The sequence below is a fragment of the Coregonus lavaretus genome, assembly GCF_964263955.1.
Source record: "Coregonus lavaretus genome assembly, chromosome: 7".
Lineage (NCBI taxonomy): Eukaryota > Metazoa > Chordata > Actinopteri > Salmoniformes > Salmonidae > Coregonus > Coregonus lavaretus.
In genome coordinates this window covers 53,652,932-53,665,245 of record NC_139994.1, presented here as the reverse complement: position 1 = coordinate 53,665,245, position 12,314 = coordinate 53,652,932, and the positions used below count along the sequence as shown (strand labels likewise).

Sequence of the window (12,314 nt, the reverse complement as noted above, 5' to 3'; positions counted from 1 at the left end):
CACTCTGACACAGGCACACAAACAGGCACTCCGACACAGGCACACAAACAGGCACTCTGACACAGGCACACAAACAGGCACTCCGACACAGGCACACAAACAGGCACTCCGACACAGGCACACAAACAGGCACTCTGACACAGGCACACAAACAGGCACTCTGACACAGGCACACAAACAGGCACTCTGACACAGGCACACAAACAGGCACTCCGACACAGGCACACAAACAGGCACTCCGACACAGGCACACAAACAGGCACTCTGACACAGGCACACAAACAGGCACTCCGACACAGGCACACAAACAGGCACTCCGACACAGGCACACAAACAGGCACTCTGACACAGGCACACAAACAGGCACTCTGACACAGGCACACAAACAGGCACTCCGACACAGGCACACAAACAGGCACTCCGACACAGGCACACAAACAGGCACTCCGACACAGGCACACAAACAGGCACTCCGACACAGGCACACAAACAGGCACTCCGACACAGGCACACAAACAGGCACTTCGACACAGGCACACAAACAGGCACTCCGACACAGGCACACAAACAGGGACTCCGACACAGGCACTCCGACACAGGCACTCCGACACAGGCACACAAACAGGCACTCCGACACAGGCACTCCGACACAGGCACTCCGACACAGGCACTCCGACACAGGCACACAAACAGGCACTCCGACACAGGCACTCCGACACAGGCACACAAACAGGCACTCCGACACAGGCACTCCGACACAGGCACACAAACAGGCACTCCGACACAGGCACTCCGACACAGGCACACAAACAGGCACTCCGACACAGGCACTCCGACACAGGCACTCCGACACAGGCACACAAACAGGCACTCCGACACAGGCACTCCGACACAGGCACACAAACAGGCACTCCGAAGCTGCATAAGTATAGGCTGAGGTAAAATACACACGTGCACATGAACACACACATGCAAACATTCACGGGTTAACTCCTAACTTAGATCTTTACAAAACCCAAAATGCATGTCTAATGCTCTTTATACACGATCAAATGTTCAGAAATCCTTCACAAAACTATTATTTCCACAAAACTATTATTTCCATTTCCACTCCGACACAGGCACACAAACAGGGACTCCGACACAGGCACTCCGACACAGGCACTCCGACACAGGCACACAAACAGGCACTCCGACACAGGCACTCCGACACAGGCACTCCGACACAGGCACACAAACAGGCACTCCGACACAGGCACTCCGACACAGGCACACAAACAGGCACTCCGACACAGGCACTCCGACACAGGCACTCCGACACAGGCACTCCGACACAGGCACACAAACAGGCACTCCGACACAGGCACTCCGACACAGGCACACAAACAGGCACTCCGAAGCTGCATAAGTATAGGCTGAGGTAAAATACACACGTGCACATGAACACACACATGCAAACATTCACGGGTTAACTCCTAACTTAGATCTTTACAAAACCCAAAATGCATGTCTAATGCTCTTTATACACGATCAAATGTTCAGAAATCCTTCACAAAACTATTATTTCCACTTCATGACTCATGCTTTTTCTGTGTAACAACCAGAATACTTCCACTAAGAAAGGCTGACTCCGTCTGGAATCGTAGTCCCTAGGATTTTTTTTTTTTTGGAGAGGTGGAAAATGACTAGTTGATTCAGACAGTGGCTCAATTAGGTGAATGTCACTTCCCCAGCACAGTGTATTATGAGTTACAATTCAATTGGTGTCATTTTGAGGGGGCCATTCTATTTTGAGATGGCCCTACCGCTGGTCCATTACTATTTAATCTACACTGATTGAAGTGGATTTAACAAGTGACATCAGTAAGGGATCATAGATTTCACCTGGATTCACCTGGTCAGTCTCATGGAAAGAGCAGGTGTTCCTAATGTTTTGTACACTCAGTGCATACGTGGTAGGTGTTCATATAATTTTGTGCTCTATTTGGCAAAGTGGGAAACTGCATCTTGTTCCTACACTACATATTCAACTAGCTCTAACAATGTCTCCCTGGCTTAAAAATGAATGAAAACATCATCTACAACACAAAAACTCCATCTCAGCTATGCTCTCTGCTTTCTTTCACCCCACTCTCCCAGCTCAACGTGATATTCCTAGGCATCGCGCTGTACAAGATGTTCCACCACACCGCCATCCTCAAACCCGACTCGGGTTGCCTCGACAACATCAAGTAAGTCACGTGTCCTTCCAGGCATTGGCACCTTCCAGACTGACGCTGGTACTGTACATGCTAGTGGTAACCTAATATGGCAGACCAGGTTCCGATGGCTCAGTGTGTTAGAGCATGGTGCTTGTGGGTTCAATTCCCGCATGGGCCACATATACTGAACATATGTTAACTGTAAGTCACCTTTGCATAAAAGCTGCCATAACAAAGATATTATAAGGAACGATTGATCTTATGTACATCATAATAAGCCTGTGTTATTTGTGAACCCCTCAAAACACATCTGAAGGGTGAGAATGGCCATGCGGAGATACAGGAAGTGCAGCCCTCCAGGTTCATAACTCTCAGTTTCACTAAAGGCTGTGTCATGGAGGGGAGGCAAGGGTTAAAATGAGACTGGTATTCCGGCAGGCGTCCTTCATTATCTGAAGTGCACGCTCGTCGGCGGCGGAAAAGGCCAAGAGACAATCTGGTGGAATTAACCTGACCTGTCGGCATCCGTTAACACACAGATGAATATTCATAAAAGGGAGTGTTTGTTTGCGTGCGCGCGCGCACCCTGCCACTCAGGATATGAAAATATGAATGACATTATAAAGCCCACTGGTAGCCCTTCCCTGCAGTCAAATGACCAAATCGCCCTCTAGTGGCCTCAAGGGTGGAATGTTATTCATATTTTTCATAATTTCATAATGAATCAATATTATTTTTTTCAAACACCGAAAATCCGGTGTTTCTATGTCAAACTGTTTTGTTATATTTCAGTCTTATGTGATGTATATAAAGTATATATATATTTTTTAAGTACACAATAAAATAACAATAACGAGGCTATATACAGGGGGTACCGGTACCGAGTCAATGTGCAGGGGTACAGGTTAGTCGAGGTAATTTTTACATGTAGGTAGGGGTAAAGTGACTATGCATAGATAATAAACAGCGAGTAGCAGCACTGGGGGTCAATGTAAATAGTCCGGGTGGCCATTTGATTAATTGTTCAGCAGTCTTATGGCTTGGGGGTAGAAGCTGTTAAGGAGCATTTTGGACCTAGACTTGGCACTCCGGTACCGCTTGCCGTGCAGCAGCAGAGAGAACAGTCTATGACTTGTGACTCACTGTGCTTTGTGAAAACAAATTAACCATCTATTGTGATATCACCACAATAACAATTGGGTTAGAATGTGAGATTGGATAGAATGTTGAAGGTTTGGTCATTCCTAGACTTAGTTAATTTAAATTTGAATCATATTTGTATTTCATGCCCATCTCTGCTGGTGTTATGTGTTCGTTATGTGATGTAATAGTAATTGAAGGTCATTTGGAAGAAGGTGGTGTTTAACATTACATTCGTGCACAATGACACACAGTGGGGCCTTTTCTCCGATAGGAACCAAGTCAATACAATGACACAGCATTTTTGTGGTGTTGAGTTAGGGTAAGTCCAACCAGGTGTCAGGGTAGACTTATTTTGTGGCTGGGCTAAAGTCCTTTGTCTGCCTCTGTCAACCAGTCTTATTTCCTACTGATGGATAAAGATATTTTCTATGTTTTCCCGCCTGTTTGAAGACACTGGTGGCATCAGTGTGTTTTATGGCTGAGATACTAGTGGCATCATCTCTAATGTCTTGTCACTGCTTTTGTCAGAGTGGAGTGAGCCTCTGCTGACCTAGTACTCTCAGCAAGTGCGCACATACATACATACACACACACACAAACGCACACACACGCAAACATACTTTACACACCCCGCCACACACCCCACACACAGTCACACTCTTTCTCACGAATACACTCTTTCTCTCTTTCTTCCCATGCACACACACACACACACATTATAGTTCGCATTCTAGCAGGTGTTGAGGCTAGTTTTTCAGAGGATGTCTGCTCTGTGAACTCCGAGTGACATCCCTGTCTGAATTGTAATCCTGAGCTGAAGGGAGAGCTGAGTAAACACTGGACTGGACAGGACTGTCTGTATCAGAATCAATAGTAATCTGTTGGATAGCATTGATAGCAGTCTGAGACATGTTGGTGCGACAGAGTTCAAAGCCCAGAGCTGCGCATACATCTGCGACTCAATAACAACCAATTCAAATGAGGTTTGTAAATATGATTGTATGTAATAATGGGCCGTGAATACTGTCGTGTCTCTGCGACTGTGGGCAATTATTAGAGCAAGAATGACCATCAGTTTAGCTTGTTTTTGTTTCATTCTAGGATCTTAATTTGAGCACCCTGTTACAGGAGAACTTTCCTGCAATGCAGGACTTTTTAAACTTGTAGTGTATTTGAGGTTTAAAAAGTCTTCTGAAGTTTGTAATTTCCACTTTGAAATTTCTGACTTGATTTTCCCTTACGAAAAAAGTATCAAACCCTACAAAAATGTCTATTATTATAATCCACATAATAATTCACATTTCCTCTTGCTGCAGGATTATTTTCCTGCTGTAGCAAACTGGCTCAAATTGAGATCCTATATATTGTAGGTCAACCATGTTAGTGCTAACACTGTTGACAACAGCTGTTGATACTGTGACCTGATTTTGAACCTAACAGGCTATTGAGTTGATAATCATCACCAACTGAGTGTTTTTAAAGGCGACTATGGAAACATTTAAGCGCACCATTTTTTAAAATGTTTACCAGTTTTATAATGGGATAATTTGATCAGTTATAAGTAACACAAACAGTGTTTACATCTTAAAGTTTAGTAAAGACAGTATTTTGAACTCCCCCTAGCCGTTTATCAAGCAAGTGTTACGATTTCATCTAAGAATACTGTGAATGAGCTATAGATGGTTCCTTTTAGATGCATTGCCTTGTTTGTCTGTGGAGAGAATATTGACTAGCGTCTGTTCTCTGCATTATAGGATTTATCACACTAGCCTCCCTTGGCCAATCAGAAACCTTACCTGTGGACTGTCTCTCAGACCACAACATAAATGTCACGACCCCTTCTCTCCCAGCTCTGACATCTGATAGACCTACCTCTAGATTTATGTATCTCATTCACCAGGACTACGTCCCAAATGGCACCCTATTCTTGTGCACTACTTTTGACCAGAGCCTTCTGAACCCTGGTCAAAAGTAGTGCACTATAAAGGGAATAGGGTGCCATTTGGGGTGCAGACATGGTCAATATGTCCAATGCCTCCCCTCTACCCTGACAGTTTGTCAAAACATGGCTACGGAAACAAACGTGGTTCACAAATATGGGACAAAGTAATAGGCCTAGGCTTCTGCTACTTTGAGAACCAAACTGTTGTTTACTTTTCAATGGACATTAGTTCCAAATCTTCAAGTTCTGAACCATTTAGGCTGTTACTAACAATTTAGGATGTTACTAACAATGTAGGCTGTTATTAACAATGTAGGCTGTTACTAACTATTTAGGGTGTTAGTAACAATTTAGGCTGTTACTAACAATTTAGGCTGTTAGTAACAATTTAGGCTGTTACTAACAATTTAGGCTGTTACTAACAATGTAGGCTGTTACAAACAATTTAGGCTGTTAGTAACAATGTAGGCTGTTACTAACAATTTAGGGTGTTAGTAACAATGTAGGGTGTTAGTAACAATGTAGGCTGTTAGTAACAATTTAGGGTGTTTGTAACAATTTAGGGTGTTAGTAACAATTTAGGCTGTTACTAACAATGTAGGCTGTTACTAACAATTTAGGGTGTTAGTAACAATTTAGGGTGTTAGTAACAATTTAGGCTGTTACTAACAATGTAGGGTGTTACTAACAACTTAGGCTGCTACGAAGAATCAGTTGTTTGATTATAAAAAAAATGGTTTGTTTTCGAGTCCGACACAGTGAGAGGGTTACTGGATTGTAAAATTGATGGAGATATTTTAGTTTTTTTAAGTCCTGACTCCTGCTAGGTGGTAATTAGGTAGGACGTTTCTTTTATCTTTCTCTTATATTTTGTGTTCTTTATCTTTTGATGTCAAACTTCATGTTCGGAATTTCATCACGTTGCTTTGTTTTGTGATGAATGTTCCATGTTCCTCTCTCTCTCTCTCTTGCTCTCCACTGACTCTTTTCACTCAGTTTCTCCTCTTTTGATTAGTACTGCATGGTACCCTTTCTGTCTTATTGAATTATTTTTGTTTTGTTTTTAACCTCTTATTCTTTTTCTTTCATATTTTCTTCCTCGTGGTAGCTATCATTATTATGATGGAATTATTATTGTGGAATGGCACTGGTAAGATGTAACATATTTCTACAGAGGACTACACTATTATATCTTCACATATACTGTATTGTGTGTGGTCCCCATTGCCCTTCCCTTTAGAAATAGTACTCTTTGTGGCAGTAGTTGAGCAATTCCTCATCTGTTTGTGGTGTGCTGTGTTGGCGTAACCCGTTGTATTTTGACCCCACTAGTATTGGTACTCTAAGATTGAGCTTTGTTGTTCTCTTCTCTTACTCAAACGTTTACTAAACTTTGTCGAACCCTATGTCTGGGAAATGACTGAGCGTTAATGACTGCAGTCCACAAGATGCTGAGAAACTTAGAAATATGCACTTTTTCATGACTGTTAAAAAGCACTGTGAGTAGATGTACTGTATATGCCTCATAGCAAATAAAGTGAGAAAGTGTGGAGTTCTCTACATGTTGAGGAATCCCCCTACAATAGACCCTGGAGGAATATGCTAATTAGATGGTATCGTTGCTTTAAAAATGATTCTGTTCCTGCATCAAACGCTTCAAATTGATATCTGAAGTAAACAATTTCAGGTAATTCACATTTCTTCAGATGCATAGCTTTAGTTAAACAATTAGCATCCTGCTGAGTAGATCACAGCATTTCTTATTTCCTTTCAACTAGCTAATGAGACTCCTTTATGCCGAGGTGAAAGGCGACTCAATTGACCAATTGCGATCAGCTTTTAAATGAATATCACCTCTCAGAATCGTCTCTTTTGTCTCTTTTCAAAAAGGAAATTGGTGCCAATTTAATGTGGTTGTTGTATTAGAACACTTTACTCCTCAACTTCTTTTCATTTTTTATATTTATACCCGACAATTAACACAGTGAACACTTTTCCCTCGTTTTCCGGTGAAAGCGCACAAGTGCTCTTTTTGCAGCGGTGGAACCATTGAGCGTGTCGCTCGAGTGGCATCATTGCGAGGGTATTCTCCGGCTCAGCGGGAGCTACTTCAGCTTTGGGAAATGAGCCAGGGTCTGTAGGACTGAAAGTGGTATGGAATTAAGTAGGAGAGTTTTTCAACTAAAAATAAATAAAAAATAATAATAAAATGCAGGAATAAATTATGCACTTTTGAAAGGCATTTTTAAATAACAAGCCCAAATGCTTCATAAAAAGTAAATTTCCGGAGTGAGTGAAAGCAGGAGGTACTGGTTGATGGGGATATCTGCTACCTTGAACCATATTCTTCCAAGATAGCCCTCACGGGAAAAGTACAATCATCATAAATTCTTAGTTGCAGATGTGAAAAGCAACGGCGACCAGATCCAATACTCATTACGCTGAAATATACAAACCAGGAAAGATAGGATAAATAATCTATTTATATCCTGTTCATGTCCCCCCTAATACGTGTATTATGTCCTCCGGCATCTCTATCCAATTCCCACTGTTGGAGTCGCCCATCCCTCTGCAAAATGTCCATAGTTCCAGGTCAATATTTCCCTCTTTTTTCTTGTTTTTTTACCCTCGTTGTCTCTCTGACCGTCCAGGGGGCAATCAGCTTGATGAAGTGCCTCTCCCAGCAGGTCATTAAGATAGACCTGGGAAAATGATGTTTAATGGTTGGCCCCAGTAATTTCATAAATCATTTATTTTTGCCATCGCACCTGGTCCATTTATTACAGGCGATTGAGGCGGACACTAGGCCCACCCGTATTTATTGAGGAGTGGAGACGCTTGTGAACCAAGATAATTAGGTTTAGCACCTGTAACTCACTCACAAATACGACTGAGAGCAAGAGGATTCTGGCTTCAAGAGTATTCAATGTAATCGGTATAGTGTTTTATTTGATCAGCCATTTTTGAATATTTCCTGTTTGTCTTTATGTTTATGTGTCTGTGGTAGTCCTCCTGAGCCCTCTCCTTTAACTACACTGTATATACAAAAGTATGTGGACACCCCTTCAAATTAGTGGATTTGGCTATTTCAGCCATACCCGTTGCTGACAGGTGTATAATATCGAGCACACAGCCATGCAATCGCCATAGACAAGAGCTAGAGCTGCCCCGGTCAACTGTGAGTGCTGTTATTGTGAAGTGGAAATGTCGAGGAGCAACAACGGCTCAGCCGCAAAGTGGTAGGCCACACAAGCTCACAGAACGGGACCGCTGAGTGCTGAAGCTCGTAGCGCGTAAAAATTGTTTGTCCTCGGTTGCAACACACACTACCGAGTTCCAAACTGCCTCTGGAAGCAATGTCAGCGCAATAACTGTTAGTTGGAAGCTTCATGAAAATGGGTTGCCATGGCCGAGCAGCCGCACACAAGCCTAAGATCACCATGCGCAATGCCAAGCATCGGCTGAAGTGTTGTAAAGCTCGCCGCCATTGGACTTTGGAGCAGTGGAAATGCGTTCTCTGGAGTAATGAATCACGCTTCACCATCTGCCAGTCCGACAGACGTATCTGGGTTTGGCTGATGCCAGGAGAATAATACCTGCCTGAATGCATAGTGCCAACTGTCAAGTTTGGTGGAGGAGCAATAATGGTCTGGGGCTGTTTTTCATGGTTCGGGCAAGGCCCCTTAGTTCCAGTGAAGGGAAATCTTAACGCTACAGCATACAATGACATTCTAGACGATTCTGTGCTTCCAACTTTGTGGCAACAGTTTGGGGAAGGCCCTTTCCTGTTTCAGGATGATAATGCCCCCGTGCACAAAGCGAGGTCCATACAGAAATGGTTTGTCAAGATCGGTGTGGAAGAACTTGACTGGCCTGCACAGAGCCCTGACCTCAACCCTATCTAACACCTTTGGGATGAATTGGAACACCGACTGCAAGCCAGACCTAATTGCCCAACATCAGTGCCTGACCTCACTAATACTCTTGTGGCTGAATGGAAGCAAGTCCCCACAGTAATGTCCCAACATCTAGTGGAAAGCCTTCCCAGAAGAGTGGGGGCTGTTATAGCTGCAAAGGGGGGAACAACTCCATATTAATGCCCATGATTTTGAGTGAGATGTTCGAAGTGCAGGTGTCCACATACTTTTGGTTATGTGTGTATATGTAAGCCTGTCGTTTTCAAAATCATATTTTTAATATATTTGTTTTGGTGTTTTGTTTGATTATTGATTTTATGTTTTTCATTAATTTTTATTATTCCTGTCAGCTATGAAGATTACGAACCCGAGATCAAGTAAGATTAAAATTGACAAGTTATCATCTATTTATGACATCCTTCATTAACCATTAATTTCCTCATAACAAAATAATGAGTAATGTTTATACCACCTCCTGCCTTTAGTAAATGTTAAGTGAAGCTCTCCGTCAAATCATAGGGAATGCATACAGACACAGTCACACGTCTCACTTAAAGAAAAAAAAAATATTAGCTACAATAGGTACACTTCTCTTGAAGGAATCTCCAAACCCAGAACCAAATCTCCCGGTTTGTTACAAGAGAAGCAGTCATGCACTGTGTAATTCAAGCTTTGAAGAAAGTTATTATGTTTTCATAAATTCCTTGATTTTGAATGCACAGGTATTTCTGATTATACTAGCATAAGTATTTACATTTTAGTCATTTAGCAGACGCTCTTATCCAGAGCGACTTACAGTTAGTGAGTGCATAAATTTTCATACTGGCCCCCCGTGGGATACGAACCCACCACCCTGGCGTTGCAAGCGCCATGCTCTACCAACTGAGCTACACGGGGCTCCGTTATCTGTCAAGGCCTTTGGCACAACCCTCGGGCACCACATCCAAAATACTGTGTTCACATGTGTTCATATGCAAATTAACTTCCAGTGATTATGCCTTATATGCTAGCTCCGAGGTCATACAGACTATAATGTACATATTCAGTATACTCCAAGTACTCATTTGATATTGGAGAGTTACCTTGACTTGACTTTTCATCAGAGAGTGTTCCACTGCTGCTACTCCTGAGATAGTAATAGTGTGTCTCCCATTTTCACAATTTTTAAACACTATTTCTTTGGTGTATTGGTCTGCTACTTTTCAAACACGTAATGGATGCAACACTTGAAAGAAGGCGAGAGAGAGAGAAATCCTAGGTGTCCCCTAGGAGCGAACGATAACAAAAGACGAAAACAAGATTAAATTCAATTTCACTCCTTTTTATTTTATCTCTAGTCGATTTGTCTCCTCTGTCGATTTTCCACTTCATTTCTCTCCTCCCTCCTGCCTTCCCTTCATCCAGTACTTTTGTCTGTCTGGTGGACATTTATTTTCACCTGTGTTTCTCTTTTTGATTCATCAGAATGTTACCAGACCAAGGTCGCAAATAGAATGGGGGAAGTCTGAAAACTCATTCTTGCAATATGTACTTTTTCAACCTGAAAGTTTGTTTTAAAATTTCTTCAGTGAACAGCTAGTCACGATGTTCCTTCTGAGTTGTACGATACTGACAGAATGCTGAGTGGGAAGTCTAAGAACAGTCACCACTTCCTGTATCTGGTCTTAAAATGTAGAATCAGACTAAGACCTTGTAATTTCGCTCCAACAAAACATTTACTCTCCTTGTGCATTTCCATCTTTAGCTTCATGGGACAATTACATATTTACATAGTTACAGATTGTACTGTAAACTAATATTTGTAACCAGCTATATGTATGCACTGGTATCTGTCAGACAGAATGTGGGCCCTAGTCCACGATCATAACTGGCGGTAGTTGGTGATGAGCATAATTGACATTCATTTCTTTAGGAAATTACAGCCAACAAAAACTGAGGGCACGCAACTTCTCAAAAGTTATCGAGTTCATTTGGTACTCCTGTGTCAGTTCTGAGAATGTCCAGAATGTTGACATTGTCTCCATGTTGTGTTTCCAGATCGTGGGTGATTGGGGCCATCGCTCTGCTCTGTCTGCTGGGCCTGACCTGGGCCTTCGGCCTGATGTACGTCAACGAGAGCACGGTCATCATGGCCTACCTCTTCACCATCTTTAACTCCCTGCAGGGCATGTTCATCTTCATCTTCCACTGTGTCCTCCAGAAGAAGGTACGTGTTTCCCACTAACCTTGTGGTCCAGTGCCCGTATTAAAAAAGTATCTCTGAGAAGGAGTGCTGATCTGGGATCAGGTCCCCTCTGTCCATGTAATCTTATTAATTGGGATCTAAAGGCAAAACCGATCCTAAATCAGCACTCCTAGTCTGAGAAGCTTGATACAAGTCAGCTCATCTTACTAAGAAGAGTTGGTTAAAGCATTTCAGATTGGGTGCAGGCTAATTTCACTCGACTCAGAACACATAAAATGTGAAGTGGTTATCTCACAATTTTACATGACATGGCTTATTCATTTGTAGAAAACTAGAAAGTATTGTAGTTATTAACTACAGTATTTATTTTCTGAAAGTATCACAAAAAAGTTGTTTGGTTATCTGCGTCTGAATGGGAATGTGTGTGTCTGTGTATGTGTGTGTGTCTGTGTGTCGTCTATGTGTGTGTGTGTGTGTGGTTCACAGGTGCGTAAGGAGTACGGGAAGTGTCTGCGTACCCACTGCTGCAGTGGAAAGAGTGTGGAGAGTTCCATTGGCTCTGGGAAGAGCTCAGCCTCCCGCCCACCAGGGCGCTATTCCACAGGGTCACAGGTAGGAGGCGCCTCTCCTCTCACCTCTTTCAGCTGTCAGTGTATTCTGTTGATTACAAGCATATCTGATATTTACTTTTTTCTTGATTCTACCTGCTGATGTAGACCAGAGAGTTTATTTTATTACGTTTATAGTATTTACATGGTCAAATAGTACATTGTTAATGAATAGGTTGCAAACAATACATTTAGGAATCAATAGTACAACATCAGCCCCTGTCATGATGAAAACTAATTTCAGCATCCATAACCCTTTAATTACATACAGCAACACATTGACTACTAACCACTACCCCTAGTTTCCTCCATAAACCG

At 42.5% G+C, this 12,314-nt stretch overlaps 1 protein-coding gene across 1 annotated transcript in view; it reads left to right on the top strand.

The window, feature by feature from the left end:
* Positions 1-12,314, top strand: part of LOC311132587 (adhesion G protein-coupled receptor L3-like) — a gene marked incomplete at both ends in the record, with an annotated part of 141,346 nt that overhangs the window by 108,331 nt on the left and 20,701 nt on the right. Inside the window, 5 exons of the mRNA XM_084165842.1 lie at positions 2,140-2,231; positions 6,395-6,436; positions 9,554-9,580; positions 11,241-11,409; positions 11,875-12,000. Coding sequence (XP_084021968.1) covers positions 2,140-2,231; positions 6,395-6,436; positions 9,554-9,580; positions 11,241-11,409; positions 11,875-12,000 — 456 coding nt within the window. The remainder of the gene's footprint in view (positions 1-2,139; positions 2,232-6,394; positions 6,437-9,553; positions 9,581-11,240; positions 11,410-11,874; positions 12,001-12,314) is intronic.